This window comes from Perissodus microlepis, chromosome 3, assembly GCF_051167445.1.
Source record: "Perissodus microlepis isolate ML-2025 ecotype Zambia chromosome 3, ASM5116744v1, whole genome shotgun sequence".
In the NCBI taxonomy this organism is placed as follows: domain Eukaryota; kingdom Metazoa; phylum Chordata; class Actinopteri; order Cichliformes; family Cichlidae; genus Perissodus; species Perissodus microlepis.
Window position 1 is genome coordinate 34,843,622 of NC_140463.1, and position 21,428 is coordinate 34,865,049.

General features: G+C 38.2%; 2 protein-coding genes across 2 annotated transcripts; both read right to left on the bottom strand.

The window, feature by feature from the left end:
* Positions 1-5,341: 5,341 nt before the first annotated feature.
* Positions 5,342-6,922, bottom strand: LOC146391324 (homeobox protein Nkx-2.3-like). The gene is made up of 2 exons (XM_084918573.1): positions 6,634-6,922; positions 5,342-6,357 (listed from the first exon to the last, which is right to left on the bottom strand). Exons 1-2 carry the CDS (start codon positions 6,830-6,832, stop codon positions 5,816-5,818), a joined length of 741 nt encoding a protein of 246 aa, XP_084774699.1. The 5' UTR covers positions 6,833-6,922; the 3' UTR covers positions 5,342-5,815.
* A 608-nt stretch (positions 6,923-7,530) lies between these two features.
* LOC146391325 (homeobox protein HMX3-like) lies at positions 7,531-11,009 on the bottom strand. Its single transcript, XM_084918586.1, has 3 exons — positions 10,401-11,009; positions 9,692-9,889; positions 7,531-9,037 (listed from the first exon to the last, which is right to left on the bottom strand). The coding sequence occupies exons 1-3, from the start codon at positions 10,648-10,650 to the stop codon at positions 8,610-8,612; spliced, it is 876 nt and encodes a 291-aa protein (XP_084774712.1). The 5' UTR covers positions 10,651-11,009; the 3' UTR covers positions 7,531-8,609.
* Positions 11,010-21,428: the final 10,419 nt, after the last annotated feature.

Here is a 21,428-nt window from a genome sequence, read left to right on the forward strand (position 1 = left end):
ACTATATCTTATCTTACTACACTGATCATAGCCTTTGTATATTTATACATGTATACATGTGTATGTGCCCTGTGTCCTCCTTAACAGGTTGGCCAGTCTTTTTGCACATACACACATACATAATTATGTTTTTGAAAAACATTTATTATAAATCTCAACTCTTTTGGATTTTCAGATTCACTATCCCCTCTGTTACTTTTTCCATTTTCATTTGTTCCATGTGTCACGAACAACACATGTACGCACATGTTGAAGTGCACAAAGTTGTGCCTGATCATCACTGCCTCTAGCTTTGCTTGACTGTGAAACGTGGATGCTGACATTGGTCAGGAGGCTTAAAACAATATCTAAGAAACTGAGCCCCAGTGAGTATTTTAGTACAACTGGCTGCGGCACAAGATGAGAAGCCTCTCACCCAACAATCATAAGTGGTTATGCCCTTAAAATTTAAACAGGTTTGTTATATATTCACCTCTGTAGAGTTGCCATTAAAGGAAGCTGTAACTGTAGCGACTATAACTATTTTTTATGAGGCTTCAAACTCTTTTTATGTTTGGGCTTTTCAACAGGACAGACTGTGGAGAGTTTTTGCTTTTGGAGTCAGCCTAAAGTCGACATTCAGGGGAACTACAGTTGTGTGAACTTGTTGCTTGAATTCTGCTGATTCTAATAGTATTTATTTATTTATTTTACAAATTAAACTCAGCTATCACAGTTAGTGGTTTCATCAGATCTAGTTTATCTTAAGGCAGCTTTAACATCATTAGTAGTCATTATAAATCCCATCTGAGAATGCACAAAGAATGCTGACTGCAAGAGGCCTGTTTTTCAGCACAGTGAGGCCACTGATGGCTCAATACCAGGCCTACAGTATCAAACAACTATTTGGGGCATTTGGGTCCAGTTACAAACAAGGACAATGTTAAATGTTTGAAATGGAAATTTCAATCAAAGTTGCCACTCTGTGTTAAAAAAGATGAAACCAGATATGACATGCCGTCCTCTCTGAGAGCGGAAAAAGATGATGATCATTCAGCTAACACACATTGAAGAAAAGGATAATGCTAATATGATCACAGTCTGTACAAACTTTGGTCGTCATCTACTCTTTCTGTGCTTTGGATGTAATTTCAAATGACTCTAACAAATGTAACAGGCTTGTTTAAAAGCAGCGCTGATGGTAAAATGAAGCCATAGCAGTCGGGTCACATCTCCAGATTTGCATGCTAGATGGCATGAGAGAAACTCCCACCACAATCATCCTCTGGAACCACATGATCACTTGCAATTCACGATCAAGGATTTCAAACAATAGCACTCAGCATTCATAGATTTAGCACAGAATTGAAACCATGTGCTGTGCGGGTTACTGATGGTCACACTGGGGAAATGTGCTGACAGCTCAAGAAGGCCTTGAGGTGCACACCAGCCCTGGGTAACTCTACCAAACTCGCAGCTCTGCTTCTTTATCGAAAAACAGTCTTTGTTGCCACTGTTGGCAGTTAGTCAATCGCATGTATTAGAGTACCCGCCAATGCTCGCCAGTCATTGATAGCTCTTAAGTGTGTGCATATGGAGTCTTAACTTTGTCGTTCTTTGTGATCACTTTGAGATTTGAATGGGTTTTTCTTTTCACTTCTGACAGGCGAGGCTGTGGTGTTTCGTCTCAGGGCTCAGGGCAGACTGCGTGCAGCCGGTGGGGTCATTTGAACCTTGTGGTTGCAGAGCAGAGTGCTGAGACACAAAGAGCCAACACTGCGCTCACAAGTGTCCGACAGTGGGAGAGTCAGGAAGTCTGGCGACTGTAAACCCCACCCGATCCCCCCACCACCGACACCACCACCCACACACCCATCTCTCAGATACGCACGAAGACACGCCAAGCGGGCACTTCTGCATAAACAAGTCTGTGCTACCATACTTATGAGGACATTTGTGCCTTTCACTAATTTTTAACCATAGCAGCCACATATTTCACCCCCAAATTTACACTGATCTAAAGCAGTGGTCACACCTGCACACAATCTGTCATTCAAGCGGAGTCAAAACCGTTAATCCACCACCGAAAAACACAGACACAACGATAAGAACTACAAAACTATTATTATTATTATTATTATTTGAAAACAATTGAGTTAAATAAGCCTTTGTTTTGATTTAATCACATAAGAAGCACTCAGAAACTAATGTTTTCCATCATATGTGAAAATGTACCTTTGATTTATGTTGGATTTTTAAACCGAGACACTAGACAACACTATTTGATTAAAACTAAACTTGGTGAACACTTAGCTTTCTGTTGAGCTAATCTACAAACTCTATAGACTCATTTCTAAACACACGAGTAACACCATCTATATTCCCTCATTTTAGGGCTAACACTTGGTTTGACATACAGTAAAGGGGAGCCGTGGGTAGAATATCACCACGTTTAATTTTCATTGTGTGATTCATTTAAAAGTAAAGATGTCTATCAATCTGTTTTAAAAAAAAAATACACTCTGACGTGAGGTTTAATATTGCATAAAAAATTTAGAAAGCTTACAGTTTTTGTGAGGTTTTTTTTGCCCTTTTTAACTTTTAAAGGGGAATTCTTCCACGTTAAAAATCTCTTCTTTATTTCATTAACATAAAAGCTTACTGTATACTGACTGCACTGCCATATAATTGCATATAATTATTCAGATTATGGGATCTCTGTAAAAGTTGCCTGAGATATATTATTATATGTTATAAAATGTTCTTACTAGCTGGTTAGTTGCTAAATTAAATCCAACTGTGTGGAATCTGAGAAGCATTTTTTCACTGTCACCTCTAAATATGTTAAGAATTTAAATTATAAAGGAAATTATAAAATTGCAGTGTAGTGAATGCATTTTACACAAGCAGTTACATCTTTACTTTAGTTTAAATACACAAAGGTGCATTTGGGTACTTTAACTTGACATCAGAGCAACAATTATGAGCTACAGTACAACTCAACATACACAGTAATCGTAGACAGGAATTTAGCAGAGAAAACAGCAGATTTGCAGGCAGACTAAAAGGGTGAATGAACAGGTTAACAGCGATGGGGCCTTGAATGGCTGTGACAGGGAGAAAGCAGCAAGAGGCTCCATCTCTGAAGGGGGAAGTGACCCGGAAACGGTGAGTAAGTGCAGCTTGCTGGACCCTTTAGGAAAAATCTCTCTAGAAGCAGTGATGCAAGTCTACCTAAACACACATTTCTCTCACTGTTTATGCACAGATGCTTTACTCTGCTGTACAGATAGTGGGGCCACTGCTTGTCACTTATAAACCTCCCAAAAAAGTTAAGCAAACGCTCAAGACTTAAAAATAAATCTTTCTTTCTCCGTTGTAAAGAATAAAAAGAGCTTCTTTCTTGTTGAACTTTACAGTCTGTGGCGGTATTATGTGGCATTATAACACTGCGGATGCACTGGGAACATATCAGGGTGGCATCTTACTCCAGGCCACCTAAATCGTGGTGTGTTTGTTTTTTATGAAAAGATTTGGCCCAGATTAACTCGTGTGGTCTGAAAATATGTGTGTTGCTGCAGCAAGCTGGAGAATTGATCGGCAACAAGTGCTGCAGGGCGTAACTGTGCAGGAGCCAAGTCTTAATAATCACTTTTTAGTCTTTTGATTTGCTCATTCACTTACAAACTTATATACATAGTTCATAAACTTACATCTTCTGTATGAGAAAACTCATTAACTTTTGTCACAAAATTAAGAAAACTTTATAAAACTTGGTCAAACTTGCCGTACGAATGGATTGTTCCTTATTCACACCTAACTGTACATCGCTGTAGGCTCAACATAGATAGATAGATAGATAGATAGATAGATAGATAGATAGATAGATAGATAGATAGATTTTCTAAGTAAACTTTTTAAGGTTTTTTTTTTTAATAAACAACTCTTTGGTTTAATAAAAAATCCTGCAACTTTTATATGCTTACTTACGTTGTTTGCAATTGTTTTTTCTAATTCATTGTTTTCATTTGATGGTAAATTAATTTCAGAATAATAAAAGAAAGAAAATAGGCTCAACACATAAGATATCTCTGTGAGCATTTTGAATATTCTCTTTTTGTTTCCTCTTTTTTTCACATCTGTGCTGAAACTGAACAGAAAAAGTTGCTTATTCTTACCAGAAACAGGTCTTTACTCATCTCAGCGATTTGTAATATTTACTAATACTGTGTCTCATGCTGAAAGTGATTATTCAAATAACAATTTGATAATATTCATTCATCGCTTAACTTCAGAACTTACGAAATCTGCATTACAGCTATAAGGTTTTGAAGATTTCCTAAATGTATTACTGCAGCAATATAAAAGAATTCCATAGAGGCTTTTATTTATTTATATTTGGTGTCAAACACTGTTCAACTTTGTCTCTGGAAAGTGCTTTCTAAATAAACTTTTCTTCCTCAGTTACTTTCTGTAGCATATCAGTCTAAATTAAGACAATTTATTTGAAGGTTGACAGGCTTCTACAACTTTAAATTTTCTTCTAACTAATAAATCATTCAATTTATTTAAATATTTTTTATATATTTAGGATTTGGATTTTTCAATGGAGAGTTGTTACAGAGCTTTTAATTAAACACCAAGAAGTTGTCATCTGTTTAAACACATCCATTTCTGAGAGACAAAATGAGCATCCTGACAGCTCTGCGGTATAACAGGGGGAATGAACACACAAGAAGGCACTAACAGAGACTCTAAAGCTTCTGCAGATTTTAAAATACTTTTAACAGCATGTCAACACAGAGGTGATAACTGGTGACCATTATTCAGCTTATGGTCTCTGCTTTTAATATTAGGGATAGCAAAAGGAAACACTAACCAGCTAATTTACTTAATGAGCAAGAAAAACAGACGATTCTTTTCTTTTTTTTGTGGTACATTAGTTAATTCAGTTCAAAATGTATAATCATAAGTTGGTTTAACTACTAAATTTACAATTCGTTCACTGTAAAGCAAATAGTGTGCCCCGGATTTCTCAGCTCTCCGTTATTGAACTTTATTTTTCTCCCTGCAGTGATAAAGTCCTGACAGTCTACTATAATCTTTAAATACGATCTAACGCTGAATAAATCATGCGAAATGACTCTTACAAAGTGAAAGGAAAAGTAGGAGTATGAGTTAATAAATAAATAAAGGATTATTAAAAATGCAATCTGGGCGTGTTTTGGTGTTATCTGTGGTTTTTTTTGTTTGTTTGTTTGTTTGTTTTTGTTGTTGTTCCTGATACAAGTCAACACACATTTAAAACTGCAAATATTACACGTTTTATTGCAAAATATGATCGTCGTAGAATAACCGTCTTCACAGTTTAACAGTCTTATAAAAGTGAAAACAAAAGATAAAAGTTGTTTTTTAAAAAAACAAAACAATGATAAGGCCATATAAATACAAACCAAGTGTTGCTCCACAGGAAAAACAATGAACACACACAAACAGAAAGTATTATTGCAGGGTAGTAAGGCTGATGCAGCATCAGGAGTTTAACGTATGGTACATTCTTTCAGATGACATTACTGCGCAAAGGAAAACTGCTCCGAGGATTTGAACGCATACACAATTCAAGATGATAAACTCTGTATATAAAATTCAATAATAATAATAATAATAATAATAATAATAATAGTGATAAACCAAAAAGTGGCGCATGCACGTTGAATTAGTTGATATGTTGACAACTCATTTAAAAAAAGTTAAAAATGAAAAAAGGATCAGACGTATCATGCAAAAAAATTTGGGCTGACTGTAAGTCGGAGTGTCCACGCACCCAAGAGACAACTCAACAGTCTGCATCAAAGAGGCCAAAGTATTTGCCAGTGTTAGAGAAGTAAATGTAAGGCGCGGCGTTTGCCGTCGGGTACACGACAGGGAACGGTATGGGTAACAAACATCCGCCCAGCACGCTGCTGTCTTTGTAAAAAGTTGGTAATTGCACGTTTTTTCCTGCCTCTGTAAAGTGATCGGCGGCCAGCGGCCCCTCCATGTCCGTGGACAGCTGTCTCTTGAGCTTGTTGCGGCGGTTCTGGAACCAGATTTTCACCTGGGTCTCCGTGAGCTGCAGGGAGCTCGCGAGGCACGCTCTCTCCGAGCTGCTCAGATAGCGCTTCATGTCAAAAGTCGCCTCGAGCTGAAATATCTGTCGCTTGGAGAAGATGGTGCGCGTTTTCTTCTTTACCATGGCTCTGGAGTCCACAGTCTGCTGCTGCTGCTGTTGGTGGTGGTGGTGCTGCTGCTGTGGCTCCTCAGCGCTGCACTCATTTTGCGGACAGGATCCAGCGGTGAGCGGCGGTGTGTTTCCCCCGCGCTGAACTCTGGGCTTCACTGTGAACGGAGCGACAAGATGTGCTTTGGTGCAGCGGTAAAGGCAAACGTAAAAACACCTGCGAACAAGCTGAGCAACATTCCAGTAAAGCAGACACAAACCGGCGTCCTGTAAGCGCTTCTGCATTTTCGCACTAATAATTTGAACTTTGAGCCTTTTTTTAATCTATTTGGATCTTTATCGTTGTGCTTCTAAACAGATTAATTAGCCTAAAATTTCCCTTTAATTCTATGAAATTTACAGATATGGTATTTGGGTATATCCGTCAGAGTTACCTGTCTCCTCTGTCCTTCGGACGTCCCACACATCCTCACATCGCTCCTCCAAAACATTCTTACATCCACCGTCTTTCTGCCCATTTGAACAGTCCAAATCTCCACTTTCTTGCGGCCTCAGGTTGAGGATGTTGTCAATTGTGAAGGTCAAACAAGTGCTCCGACTGGGGGCATCCTCTTTGCTCATATTCCCCGGCATTTCATTTGCTCCTCCGAGAAACCCGAAACACCGACGTCTCTGGATGCTCCGAGCACCATTGCTCCTCGGCTGCCACTAGAGCACAGAGGAGCCGGTGCGCAGTAAATCAACGACCCGGAAGACTGCGGTTTAGCAGCTTTTGATTGGCGAGGTTGAGGGGGCAGATGAGGGCGGGATGCAGAGTTACGTCTGGCTGCCATATTGGAGGTTTGTGCGCTTTCTTACAGCCTGCTTTCCCAGGAAATATGCAAAAACCAAGAGTTTGGAAACCTTACCAGTTGTTTTATTTATTTACGTATTTATGTATTTATTTTTTTTTTTTTTTAGATACTAAATACTTTTTTTTAAGTATCTCTGTAAAGAACATTAACATGTCATTTTGACAGCATTTTAACTACTGGCAGCATGAGAATTATGTAACCCGACAATGGGTTAAGGGGGCGCATAACATAGCCAAGTTTAACACAATAAGCTGCTCTAATCTCGCCTCCAACATTGTGCATATCTCAGCTTAACCTCATTGTTCTTTTTTATTTTCTTTGAAAATGTTACTCACACTATCAAAAACTATTCATCTCATGTGATGCCCTCTTTTCTTTCTTAATTGCCCCTTGGGCATATATAAGTTGGGTTTTTTTTACATTTTGAAACCCACATACAACCTAAATTCCAAATAAAGATGCCAAATAAACAGCTGATGACCAACAAACAGGAAAGAAACCACAAAACGCCTTGTGCATAAAATTTTATTCACATGTGAACATAGAAGTGTACAAAACTCTGTATTAAAATCATCTTAAATTAACAACAAAAAACAAAAGTGTCAGTCAATCAGTGTTGCTAATAGCCTACCCCTGCTAACAGCTATCAAAAGTCACAATATCACAAACACCATACTGGCTTTTATTTCATAAATGAGCTACATTTTAGTACTCATAGGTCACGTGTGTGGGTTCAAACTTCAGAAAGAATTCAACAGTCTAAAGCCACATGAGAAGATGAGTGTGATGGGAAACTCAGCAGTGCAAAGAAAAACTTTTTCTGTAGCATGTGAATACAAGTTGAAAGCAAGTATAGAAAAAATATACAAAAATGAACTTTTGGTCCTGATTTTTGTCCTCAGGTGATTTTTCTATGTGTAACCTGATTGTTTACAGTAATTTGTGTTTTCATTTCCAGATTTTTCTTATATATTTACAAATTAATGAATTCCCAAAGTATCTTTTTCTTTGTTTTAATTTTTTTTTACATCGCTTTACACGCCATAAACATATTGACTCCTCCAAGTATGTGGATCCCTACATTTTCCAGTGACAGAAATCATCGCAAAATAAAGCTTTAGTTGTAAACTGTGTGACTATGTGTGTGAAATGTCCTCAGTAAAGCACAAAGGACAGGATGGTGGGCAGCTTGAATGGTCCAAAAATATCCATCACAATTTCCATATTTCTAGTAATACTAATTTATTCCTGGTAGTGCTAAATTTGGTACTAAATCTTAAAAAAATGACCTTTGCTTACAATAAATTGATAAAGGTTCTGCTAATGATGAGGAAGTTTAATGCTGAAAGTAGACACGGGCACCTTGATCTAAATTTGCTTGTATTTGTCTAAATTACTTCCAGAAAACATCCAAAGGAAACATTTCAACAGAGGATGACAATGCTCAGTGCACTGCAGGGATTAACTTTACTGAATATTCTAACATGAACATTTTGCAGCATCATTATTTGATTCATGTGAGTCACAGGTATACGAGATCTCTTCCACTCTTTAAGTCACACCAGCCCGGTCATCTGTGGTGTTATGAATGACACCGGATGGGTGAAGTGGCCAGACAGCGGATAGTTAACAGAGTTAGAGAAGCCAACTACTGGAGGTGACACGTGGGGCAGGTTTGTCAGTGTCAGCGGGGAAGTGACGCTCTCGCGATACAACACGGGAACTCTAACCACCCTCTGGGCGGCGTACGGTGCAGTGGTGCTGCTGGCTTCTATATCTGCCGTGATCTGCCGTTTCCACTTGTTCCTGCGATTTTGGAACCAGATCTTTACTTGGGTCTCGGTGAGCTGCAGCGACGCAGCCAGCCCAGCTCGCTCCGAGCTGCTCAGGTAACGCTTCAGGTCGAAGGTGGACTCCAGCTGGAACACCTGGCTTCGGCTGAACACAGTGCGCGTCTTCTTCTTTCGCACCACTGTGATGTCACCTGAGGCCAAGAAGAAGCAGTGTCTTCATTTAAAAGTTTCTTAACACACATCGCAACAGTAAAAATGTTATATATATTTCTAGTGTTGCATTTACAGACCATGTAGCTGTTAATTGATCAAATTCATGCTAACAAGTCTCCAGGTGCTGCTATGCAATGCAATGAACTATGTGGTGCTATTAAGCAATTTCCAATATTTAAGCTAATTTAATGTTCATATAGCATTTAGATATAAAGTTTAATATTTTTATATGTAATGTCTCCATTCAGTTACTAAATGTATCGTCCTTTGCTTTTATCTAATTTCTACAACAAAATAAAAATCAAATCAAATAAAACACGTTGCCCACTTCTGCTGTAACAGGCAGAGCAGGGTATGGCCCTCAGACCCAAGAAATGCTAACTGCACCCCTGCTCTCTAATGCGAACTTTTGAAAACTTGGGTCACTGCTGCTGTCAATGCACCTTATCGGAAAGAAAATGCACCTAACCAAGAAGCTCTGCAAATGCTGCTTTTTTAAAATCGAAAAAAAAAAAATTCCGCTTGAGTGAGCGCGTACTAGAACGGCGCATGCGTACTTATAGCAGAGCACAAGACATTATTTGGGGTTTTTGTGTGTCGTTTTTAATGAATTACGTGTACTTTGAGCTCACCTGTGTCACAGCTGTCCCCTAGAGAGACGCAAGAGGAGCGCGTGTCTTCCTCTTCCTTCTCATCTGTCAGACCGTCGCCTTCCTTCTCGGCCGGTTTGTCATTCTCCTCCGCCTTTCCCGTTAAAGTTGGGGAATCCCGGTCGCTGTTTAGCACGGGGTCTACGTGTTCGTGCGAGCGGCTGGTTTTGCAAAGAAGCCCTGCAAAGGATGTCGTGAAAAAAAAAAAAGTTACTTTAAATCATCCTACACACTGTCAGATTTGTGCACAGCGGGGAATTGCTCGCATTCATGCTGTCTGTCCTCTCCAAGATTATAAATACGCATCAGCTCTTCGCTGCGGGTCTATTTAAAGAACAAGAGGGAGATTGTTGTGAGATCGTTGTGTGGATGCCAAATGCTGTTGGCTTCTACACGGCTGATAATCGGAGAGTCGTGATGTTTTATGCACGGGATAAGGGACAGTGAACCCTGACCATGTGTCATGTCCACTTTTGCCCCATTGAGACCCCAAAGCGAGATGCATAAATCATAAATGTTAGATGTGGGGGTTTGGGTGATGTTTGTTTATTAATAATAAAACGAGTTATATATTTTAACCCGAATCTTGTAAGCGACAAACAAGGAACAAATCGTCGAAACAAAAACAATCATTTATTATTTTCAGTAACCTTTTCGATGGGACGAAAAGGATGGTCAGGAGCAAACTCACTTCTCGAGCAGCCATTCGCTGTGTTTGCAAATGTTCCGCTCCCGTCCGACCTGTCAGTGTCGCTCAGACGCCTCGTTTCCAGACCCGGACACATCCCCGGGTTGTGACCAGTAAGTTTGAAGCTCGGAGTCTCCGCTCGCTCCTCGGCTGAAGAACGTCTTCCTGTAGTTCCCAGCAAATTCTCAATGTAAAAAGATGAACCTCTTGATGGAGGACCGGATTTCAGTCTCGGTGTTTTATCATCCAACATGCTGACTTTATGACTCCGCCCGTTACAAAAAAAACCCTTTTAAAATCCACCAGACGTAAATTTTATACTGTCATTCCTGGGAAGGCGTCTTATCTCGGGCCAGACGAGTCTTCTGCGCGCAGACCATCCCGACGCAGTCCATGTGAGGACAGCCTGCTACAGTTACGAGAGATACACAAAGCAAATTCGTTTCGGGTTTGAGCTGAGGGCAAAAGGCGAAGAGGAATTACTCCAGGAAATACCCGGACACGGTCTCGTAGTTTGTATGCTCTCGTGTGGGCTGTGCGATAGTCTGCCTTGAGGGACCGCAGAGATACTGTATTTAGGTCAATTAGGGAGCAAACCAAGGCAGAGATACGGTGTTGTCCTCAGGGCTGGAGATGGAGAAAGCTCCATGAAGAATGGCACAGTGCACAGTACCGCCTATTGGTTACTTTTGTCCATGCACACTTTATATTTACTATTCACAAAATAACTCTGTTACACTCAGGTTTCACTTTCTTGTCCATAATGACACAGCAAAGCAAACATTTCCCACAGAAATGCTATTTTTATATTTTATTTCATTGGTTACTAACATCCAGTTATATGCCTTTAGATAAAACAGGGATAATAAACATAAATAAACCGTAGTAAAACATTTCCTTTTCTTCTTAAAATAGCAGAAAAACCCAAGACTAAGCATGATGTATAATGTATGGACACTGTTATAGGAGGAGTATGAATCATAATTGTATCATTGTGCGCTAATGCTAATAAAAAGCAGATGCTGCTGATGTGGCGTTCATGGCAAATAAACAACGTGCGTCAGTGGAAAAAAAAATCTCTTACTGCGCTCAATTAACCGTGTACTTCTACCATACTGTGACAAAGCGGAATCTCTAGTCAAGTGAAAAGTTTAGTTTATCTTAAATTAGTTTGCTTGTTTAAATCAGTTCTCAGTAGGTTTGCGGTTCATTCCCCCTTTTAAAAATAAAAACAAAAGAAAAAAAGCTGCTTTCCCCAAGACATCCTCATTCAAAACTTCAGCATCTATGGATACAAAAACGTTTGTCACAAAAAACCAAAAAAACAAAGCACCTACTGGACACAAGAAGCAGCCTGCTTTTTTGAAAATTAATTTTGTGTGTGTTGTAACACCAGTGAGATGTGTCGCTGGCAAGTTAGAAAGTTGTAATGTGACAAAGTTTTACAAGCCCATCTTTTAACCTCAGCCAAACTAAGCTAACCTCAGCTTAAGGTAAGCACAGGAAACATCCAGTCTTCAAAATATGGGTATAATGTAAAATCAGCGTTTCAATGTCAAACTCAGTGAACCTTAAAAACTGAAGCAAAGTAACAATAAGAAAAACAGATTTCTGTATTTCTCAGTGCAGTTTGATCTGAAGTATAACTTCAGAGAACAATTTACATTTTGTAAAAAAGTGACATATTCTGCTTGCACTGGGTTAGAGTTTTGGTTACATTTGGGGCATTACTGGTGATGACTTTGATTGGCGGGCAACTCATTTTCCCAATTGGTTACATGAAAAACTGGGACTGTTGTGGAGGTCTGCACCAATACACTTATAATGAGAACAAATTAGTATTGAGCAGAACTGAGTTCAGCTTATTCATGCGGCCCTCGACAACAGTCCCAGTTTCCTGCCTCAGAGGGTTAAAAGTCAGATCAGTGAGTAGCTTTATATCAAGTTCAATAACAAGAGAACTTCAAATATGGCAAAAATTAGGATAAGGCAGAAGTATTTGACCACGGTTAAGAACTCTTTCCAAATCCTATGAACATTCGACTATTCAAGGAGAAATAATGCATCTTTTATTGAGAGAAGCCCTGCATCACCTTGGGTGCCCATAGATGGACTGGCTGTGTGCTGTAACTTAAAATGAGTTAATTAATGCTGAAAGTGGAAAATACTTAGTCAGCTATGAAACTGTGAACAGCGGAGTCAAACACAGCCGTGTTTGGAGTTGTAATAGGATTTAAACACTGTGAAAAGCTTACTTTCATCTGTAAGTAGCCTTGAACTAATGCTCAGAACATTCCAGGCTGCGTGCTGATCAACTTTGTCGTACTTACCCTTATTTTCTACATATTTTTGCATTTGAAAGAATCACACCAGAATACAGCATGTATTCAGAAACAGAAAGAAAGAATGTGAACATAGAAATGGAAACAAATCTTCAAATCTCTGATCAGACTTTAGAGAAGAGAAGCAAAGAGCAACAAACACTTCTCAGAGAAAAGTGTGTAACACCCCCCACCAACATTTTTAAATCTTCATAATACAGCCCACCACTTATGGTACAATTTCCCGCATTTACCATGTAATGCTTTTGATTTTAGTATATCTATCTAAAATAAAATAAGTATCTGAAATACTTAGTGGTTCTTACTTAAACAAATTATAAGTATTTTTCATTTAATAATGGGGTGTTTTAAAGGCCAGGACAAGCCGTGTTTCCTGTTCTTACCTTGTAATTACACTTTTGCAATCGGGGGTGCTGGCTGCACTATAGAGTATCCTTCATTTTTGTGTAATAGAAGAGTACTGTGGCAAAGCGTATTCTCCAGCCATCACCCAAAAATGTATCTGGACTCATTAAATTAAAAAAATTATATTATTTATTTATTCATTCATTCATTCATTTATTTGTGTCTCCTTCATTTAAATATACTGTGTAGGTAAACACCAATGGAAAAAATACAGTTTAATTTTATAAATATGTCCTTTTTAAACTCCCAGTTATTATTTATTTGGTCCTTCTTACATTTTACATATCATCAGGAACTGATAAGTATCTTTAGGGCAAAATGTAAACCATAAATTCTGGTAAATGTTATGAATTTGCATCTTAATTTGCACGAAGTACGAACTTAATTACCAATTTACAGTTTAAAAAAATGTGATTAAATTAATGTAACAGAATGCCAGAAATGCATTTGTCTTTCTGTAAGGTGTGATGGGAGGGTTTAAAACACCAATATCCAACTTTTAGGATTTCAATCTCTATAAAATTCTGAAAATATATATATAAAAATATATATATTAATGAGGACTTTGTTTTTATAACATTTCATTTAAGTAACCAAAACCCTCACAAATGTTGCCACCTTCTCATTCAAATGTTGCTGAATTGGATTCTGATTGGTCCACAGGAGCATGACATCATGAAGTTCTAATGAGGTCCAGCCCACTTCAAGCAGTGACAAAAACACAAGAAATGAGAAAGGAACCAACTGTGTGAAATAACGAAAACTTTTACAACAGCCACAGAAAATGTGACGCTCACGTGGGACCCTTTCACGTCTACCAAGCTGGAAAGTTGTTTTCACTGTAACCAGTTGGTATGTTTTTCAATTCCTTTTAACCTCAACTATTCAATATTAATAAATAACATATTCAACAAATAAGAAGATTTTATGTACATTTAGCAGAAACTACTTTTCTACTTATCTCCACCCTTTTCATGCATGAATTCATTTAGTTATTTATTTATGACATTTTACTTACTTTGCACTTGACAAATGAGTGAATGAGATCTTATCCCTTGTCTTGTTTCCATGAGGACCCTTAATAGTGCGGCTTTGCTGTTCATATTAGGTAATTTAGAAAGATGCTGTTTCTATATGAACTTATAGGTCAGTAGTTCAAAAGCACACGTGGAGGCTTGTCAGAGAGCATAATCTGCCTTCATCCCATTGTTCTTGACCTCCTTCCTGAGCTATGAAAATATGGAGGGCCCAATTAAATTGTGCTGATGCTTGTATGAGTCTACAGGAGGAGTCGACATATCTGGGTACCTCTGCTGTTTTTCCCCAACAATAATTCAGCCAGGTGCTTTTGGGCCAGCTTGAAAAATGACCCCTCGCTGGAACATTAACATAACACTTCCTGTCCTGTCTCGCCCTATTTTGAGGAACAGCACAGAGGTACGTTCAAGATCACTTAATTATGGCTGGCATAAGGTACAGATACCTCTAGATTACATTCTGTACTAATACAGATAAACAACTCCTTTTTCTGCTTGCTAAAGTAACATTTTGAATTCATTAATTTAAGATTGTGGAAATGTATTAGACTATTATTTGCAGTGTGAGAAGACACCCAAAAGATTTAATACTATAATTTAAAGATGTGTGATTACATGTCCTGTACTAATAATTTTACAAAAGAAAACTGTTATCAATGAGCTTGACATATCAGAAGTATTGTGGTGAAGGGTCCCTATTTTGTTAACATATTTAACATAGCCTATGTTAATTAGCATTTGCTTCTTGCTGTCTGACAGCTTGTGGTGCCAATATTTTACACGTCCATTGCTCTTTTTATATGAAGTCTTACAAGTGACAAAAGCTGCCTGATAAATGTAGCCAAGTACAGAAAAAAATATAAGCTTAGCATTTATCTGGCGTAAAATGTAAGGACCCAAATCCCCTTAAACTGCACTCAGGGGCTGCACTTTGCCAGCTTTTCTCTCTCTTTTTTTTTTTCAAACCAATGGCCTTTTGCTGCTTGAGCAAGTTTTCAATTAAACAATAAGAAATCCAGTCCTCAAGATTGCTTTGATTTCCCCAGCACAGCCTGTCCAGAAATAAATCATCATAAAGCGTATTCAGATGATATTCCAATCCTGTATCTTTACTGCTAGTTACGTTTGTCTTTCATCATCAGAATCAGTGCATTAATAGTCTGCTCCTGGGGGATCTTCCACATCATTATTTCTGGCACTATAATGGGCCACTGTGTCAATGCAAACTGTTGAGGTCAAAGCCATGGCCCAGAATGCAGGAGTGTATATGAGGTCAGTAAGGTCCAGACATCTTAGGTCGGCCTTAAAAGAGCCAGTCAACCAGAAGGCCCCTTTATGCCACAATGAGCGTAGAGTTATTGACGACGTTGTCTGGTCTTTCAGGCTCTCCTGCAGCAATCGCTGTCGACTGTTGATTTATTTCACCTTTGTTTTTTCATCTTTCTTTCTTTTCAAGAACCACATTTCTACCAATCAGATGAGATTTAAAGCATGCCGTTTCTCTGGCAGTTTCTCTGGCATGAAAACAGACTTCCAGGCTCCCGCTGTCACTTATCAGAAATGCTTCCTAATCTGCGTTTTATACCTGCTCAGAAACTCCAAAAAGAACACTCCAGATTACAACCATCGAAACTGACGCATACTTCTCCTGCTTAATCCCTATTAGCCTTCACCTCACTGCACCCTGAGCCCGATTCATTGGAACGAACCAAAAGGCATTCTGGGAGTTGTTTGTTTTATTGCAAAAGCTTTACGCTCTCACACAAAAATCTGTTAGGAAAAATGAGTTTGCTGTCTTTAGTTTTGCTTGTTTGAATTTTACTTGGCAGAAGCCTGAAAGCAAAACAAATCCAAGACTCGGTAGAAATAAACTAGTGATGCCTGTTTGTTTAACCCTTGGACGGCAAATTAACCCCTGTTAGAGCCAGCTTGTCAGTTCAGCACAAAGGAGCGAAACGCTTGATATTTTAAGCACATTGTGGGCTATTGCCACATATCCCCACCCATCAGTGCAAATATAAACACATAAAACCTTCAGAAAAAATGCCCATCAAGACTGTCTGAGAGGTTTGTTTGTGCTCAGACATGACACATTTAGGGACTATCCACACATTTCCTGCGCAACATAAAGTAACCTAAGATAAATTCAGCCACTGGAGACGTGTTTCATCCCTCTGGGCTGGGGTGGAAATCAACCGAGCACTTCTTGTGGAGTATAAGTATCTCAGCTGATGGGCCATTAGATCAATGAGAAAACATCAGCTTAACTGTAACACCACTAATGTCTTTAGCTGTAATAAGACATGGGATATGTTTACACCAATGGTTTATACCGGATTAGTAAATGTTTATATCTTTATCTTCAGAGTTAGTAATAAAATAATAAAGTACAAATACTTTTTTTAAACTTTAATAAAATTTTCAAGTATCCTGTGCTATAATTGAATATTTATTTTTTTCTCTGACAAATTTTTACTTTTATTCCCGAATATTTTAAAACAAAAGTTTTTAGGTTCTACATCTTGCGTTTCAAAGAAAGGCTCATCGTTTTGATTATTTCACATCACTTTGCACCTTCCACTCATCAAACTGGTTTGAACTTACACGGAGAGATCAACAACATAAAAAACACATAAAAACAATCCCTAATAATCGTCTTGATGCATTCTCAATCATCCAGGAAAGTGAATCCCTAATTATGCATCATTTAAACAACTATGCATTGTGATGCTAGCTGAAGCTACAGCTGCTGTATTTCTCAGGGAGAGAAAAGAACAAGAGCTAACTTCAGCTTGGAGAAAGATGTAAGAAAGACAAGAGACGGTAGAAGAAGAAGAAGGCGTATTTTTAAATGTAAGGACCGTTAGATTTAACTTTCTAGTTTGATAAATTTAAAGCTAGCTGCTCCATAATACACTATAATGGACTGGTGCAGAGTGGCCGTGGTGTTCATGGTCAGTGTGAGGTTACATCAAGAGTAGCAGACATCGATTTAAATTTAAGCTGATTAGCTTCGCTCACTGAAGTCCACCTTTGTACCACCCATGATAGCTCATGTAACATCTGCTATCCTGTTGAAATCAGCTAGCTAAATCCACAAGGAGCAGCAGCACAGCTCGTCTGATCACAGCTTGTACACAAAATCTGTTGGAGCTCACAACAGAAATGTGTGAGGCTTGTTTCTAAGTGCTTCTTATTCCTCACACTGCACCAGTTGTAACCCATCTTAGATTTCCTCCACCCCCAATTCCTATTTAAAAGCCCTGACTGTATGCAATTTCATGTTTTTGGGTGGGAAATCAGAATCACCAGTGTAGAAAGGTAGAGCTAATGTTTTTATTCCCTTTTGTTTTTCTTTTCTTGTGTTCTATGTAACAGATGTTCAAGCTTTGTGATTTAACTAAAATTAGAATTTCGGTTGAAATAAAATTTACTTTCCCTTTTAATAATATTGTTTTTATTATTATAATAATATGGAAAGTTCTGGTTCAGTTAACTTGGCACAAAATCGCTTGTAGAAGATTTAGTTTTTCATTTATACGCTTTGGAAACACTCCAGAAGGTAAATTTCCTCCACTTTTTGTTTTTACTTGAGTAAAAATGTAGAATCACAACTTCAACCTATTTTTTTTTTTTTTTTTTTTTTGCACAAGTATCTGTACTTCTGCTTAAGAAGAAACAAACTCAAATCCCCACTGACTTGGTTGCACCAGTGTGTTGAAACAGAGCCTGTGTTTGGCGTACTTAACTGAGTGGTGATGATGGACCTTTCTGGGAGGCTGAGTAATTTAGAAAGTAGGTTACTACTGCTCAGTCTGAGCTTTTATTGGAGGAGACAGTATGTGATGTCAGTGCAGGCTCATCCATACACAACCTGATTTAGGCACTCTGTTTGAAAATAGATGTTGGCAGTTTCCTGACACTTGGTACTTATCTTTGTTTCATGAAAATCGCGGAAGTGGAGAAAAAAGTGCAAAAATGAGCGAATAACGCATTAACCTTAAGAAAAACCATAAGAAAAAAATGTCGACATAAAATATAAATAGAATAAAAAAGACTGTGTTTAGTTTTTTATAGTTAGGAAATCGGTGAAACGCATAAAAGGGACCTGTAAAGTTTTACGAAGACAGAAAATTAAATCGTCCTCTATGTTTCCTGAAAAGGACAATCAAGGAAGACTTGTTGAAAAGCACAAATATAAATACTTTTAAAAGGATCCTGAAAATAGAGCTTTCTGTCCATGTTTGTGTGCCCTTTTTGAGCAGTGCCCTGGTTGCACTCGATGTGACCCTGGGGTCTGAGCTTTGTTTTCACATGCAAACTTTAATAAATCTGTTATAAAAGCAAGGGGGAAAACCCGAAGATGAAAACCTTCAAACAGAGAAATCGCGTGAGAAAGAAGCCGAGCGCGCTCAAGGTAGCAGCTGACTGCCGTGGAGAGTGCACTGCCCCCCGAGGTCAAAGCACTTCTGTCATATTAGCTTATACACAGGGTCCATATTTTTCAATAAATCATGGCCCTGAAGGATAGCTGGGAGTGCTCAGGCTATTAGAGCTGCAGTCAGTGCTGCCTGCCGGCGATCCCCAAACCACACACCGCGGAATTACACCTAATGAGGAAGCTTACTGTGAGTGCCCGATTTTAATAGAACTATGAACTTTTATTAAAAATGTTCAAATGTTTCCAGTGATTTTATGGCTTTTTCATGTAATGGAAATTAAAATGAATTTAAATCACGATCATTAAAAGAGCACACTGACAGAGATGACAGTATTTGGATAGGTAGTTATACAGTTATAACAGGAAACACTAGTTATAGACATATCCTACAAACTTTAAAGTAAATAAATAAATAAATATATTAAAAATAGTAATAATAGTTTATTTTTTCCCTTTCAAAATAAATAAAGTAGGAAATTCAAGTCCACTGTCTGTTTCTCTAAAATTGGGGTCGAGCTAGGTCTCCTCGCAGTCTGACGGACGTCTGATTAAACATACATGCCGAGGGGCACAGCAAGAAAAACCAGAAGCGATATGAAAGATGAAAGAAGTCCATAATGCGTGTCTACAGGACAGATTTCCACAGAAAGTCTCGTTTTTGCTCCTCTTATCACGCAAGTCCTCTTGGTGACCTCACTGCTGCTGCCCGGGGAATCAAACCCACAACCTGGACTCCAGTCACCGCCCAAACATGATGACGGAGGCTAATTTATTTATTTTATTTCTCTGTTTTTGGTTAGTAAGAGGGGGGTTTTTTCCTCCGCAAAAAAAACTAACTCATAGTGTCATCAAGGCCCAACAAACAACAAGTTGAACTGAGGAGCAAAGAAGCAAAGAGCAGAGGTGGCGGAATTTAACCATTTACAAACGCTGATTACTTTTAGGTTTGATTTGTCCTGCAAGTGTTTGTGTGTCTTAAATGTTTGTGAGTTGGCCTTTCTGTAAAACGCGTGACCCTACAGGTTATAAGACCAGCATCAAACTGCTACATATATAAAAATAATAATAATAATAATTGAATTTGTTCCATGTGAAAGATTTTTATTTTTATGTACTGTTTATTGTTCAAGTTGGTCCAACTTTAAAAACGTCACTCAGACGCAAAATTACAAGTGAAGTGAAGCAGAGCAGGTCAGCATTTTTACATAATACAGCACAGTACTTACTAATTTTACTGTAGTGAACAGTGAGCAGCGGATTTGTTTGTCGGCTCTGATTGGCTAAACTGGAAACATTGTAGCTGAAAAAGCAACACACACTCTCTTTGATCCTAGAAAATAAATAATTAAATAAATATTCACAAGTACTCGAAAGAGGAGATTTTTAATTTGACAAGAACAACATTAAGATTTTTTTAAGACTTACAAAAATAATAGGTGATATGAAATCCGTGAGGAAAAAAGAAAGTAATATAAAATAAACAAAAGAAAAACAAAGAAACTAGCAAGCAGTAAATAATAATAATAATAATAATAATAATAATAATAATAATAATAATTTCTGTACCTTTTGAAACAAGACAAACACACCGACAAAAGAATCGAGATCAGACTTTTTATTTGTTTACATTATTGGGCTTTTCTGCATTTTTTGCCGCGTATTTTATGTGTTTCTGCTAGTTTTATACGGAACAATTTACCCTAATTTATTCCCCCCACAAACACAAACACAAACACACACAAAAAAAAAAAAAAAAAAAACCAAAGAAACCCCCCCAATGCTTTTCTCCAGTCTTATCCTAAATACTGATTTTATAGTACTATGTAGAAAGAACACAATTGCACATAAATTAAAATAATAATTATTATTATAATAAAACTACAAGGAATCTGAAATCCTCTTCTAGTTCACTTTAAAATTTAAAATAAATATTTAAACTTGTGGTTAATATTTTTTAGACCGCTCAGAGAGACGTGGGTTTTTCTACTGCTCCCTCACACCGTCAGCGCTCAGCACCAGGTTGTGAAGAAAAGCTGTGAGCACATCAGTGTTTCATGTTGTTTGAATGAATTCCCAACATATTTGACAGATGGGAAAATTATTATGAATCTCATCGACAGTCCAACTGTGTTTTTAAAAGTTTTTCAGAACTTGCTTTTCTGTCCCCACAAACACAGCAAACAGACCAAGTCGCAAAGTTAATCGCAGCTGAACAAAAGCGCTTATTTAGCATGTGTTCATGTGTTCCTCCTTACAGAAATCGATGAGGCCAACACCTTCACTTTGGGAATCTGTGCTAATAATTTGGATTCTGGGACATGAAAGCAATGGGCTAATTTGAGGCTGTTTCAGAGGGAGTTAGCGAGGGAGGTTGCTTCACCGCCTGGAGCCTTCTCAAGGCTGGGAGGCCGAAATCTTACTGTAATCTGCTGTTTCGGGTTATTCCGCAGTGCAGTGGGAAAAGAAAAGAGACGCCTTCAGCTGAAAGTGTTGAAGACGAAAGCTATTCTGGTTTGTGTCACTTCACGAGTTGAAGGGAAACAGAAAATCCTGATCACGCAACCCGAACCTTGCTTGGCTGCAGAGTTCAGTTTGACTAGTGTAAGTGGTGTCAGCACAGTGAGTGCTGATTGTAATGAAAAAGGTGTGTGTGGGGAGGGGGGCAAAGAAACACAACTATAGCTGAAAAGCATTCATTGAAACAAACAGATAAGTAACTGTCCAAGCATCGTATTACACTACACTAAACAACGAAACAAGTGAAAAAAAAAAGTGCAATAAAGAAACGATTGCATTGTTGTCTTAT

Excerpts from the sequence above, each read along its gene's own strand:
- LOC146391325 (XM_084918586.1), bottom strand. The coding sequence starts at position 10,650 with ATGTTGGATGATAAAACACCGAGACTGAAATCCGGTCCTCCATCAAGA. Across the intron at positions 9,890-10,400 it reads AGCGAATGGCTGCTCGAGAA|GGCTTCTTTGCAAAACCAGC; the intron begins GTGAGTTTGCTC and ends CATCCTTTGCAG. Across the intron at positions 9,038-9,691 it reads AGGGGACAGCTGTGACACAG|GTGACATCACAGTGGTGCGA; the intron begins GTGAGCTCAAAG and ends TCTTGGCCTCAG.
- LOC146391324 (XM_084918573.1), bottom strand. The coding sequence starts at position 6,832 with ATGCCGGGGAATATGAGCAAAGAGGATGCCCCCAGTCGGAGCACTTGT. Across the intron at positions 6,358-6,633 it reads CCGAAGGACAGAGGAGACAG|TGAAGCCCAGAGTTCAGCGC; the intron begins GTAACTCTGACG and ends CTCCGTTCACAG.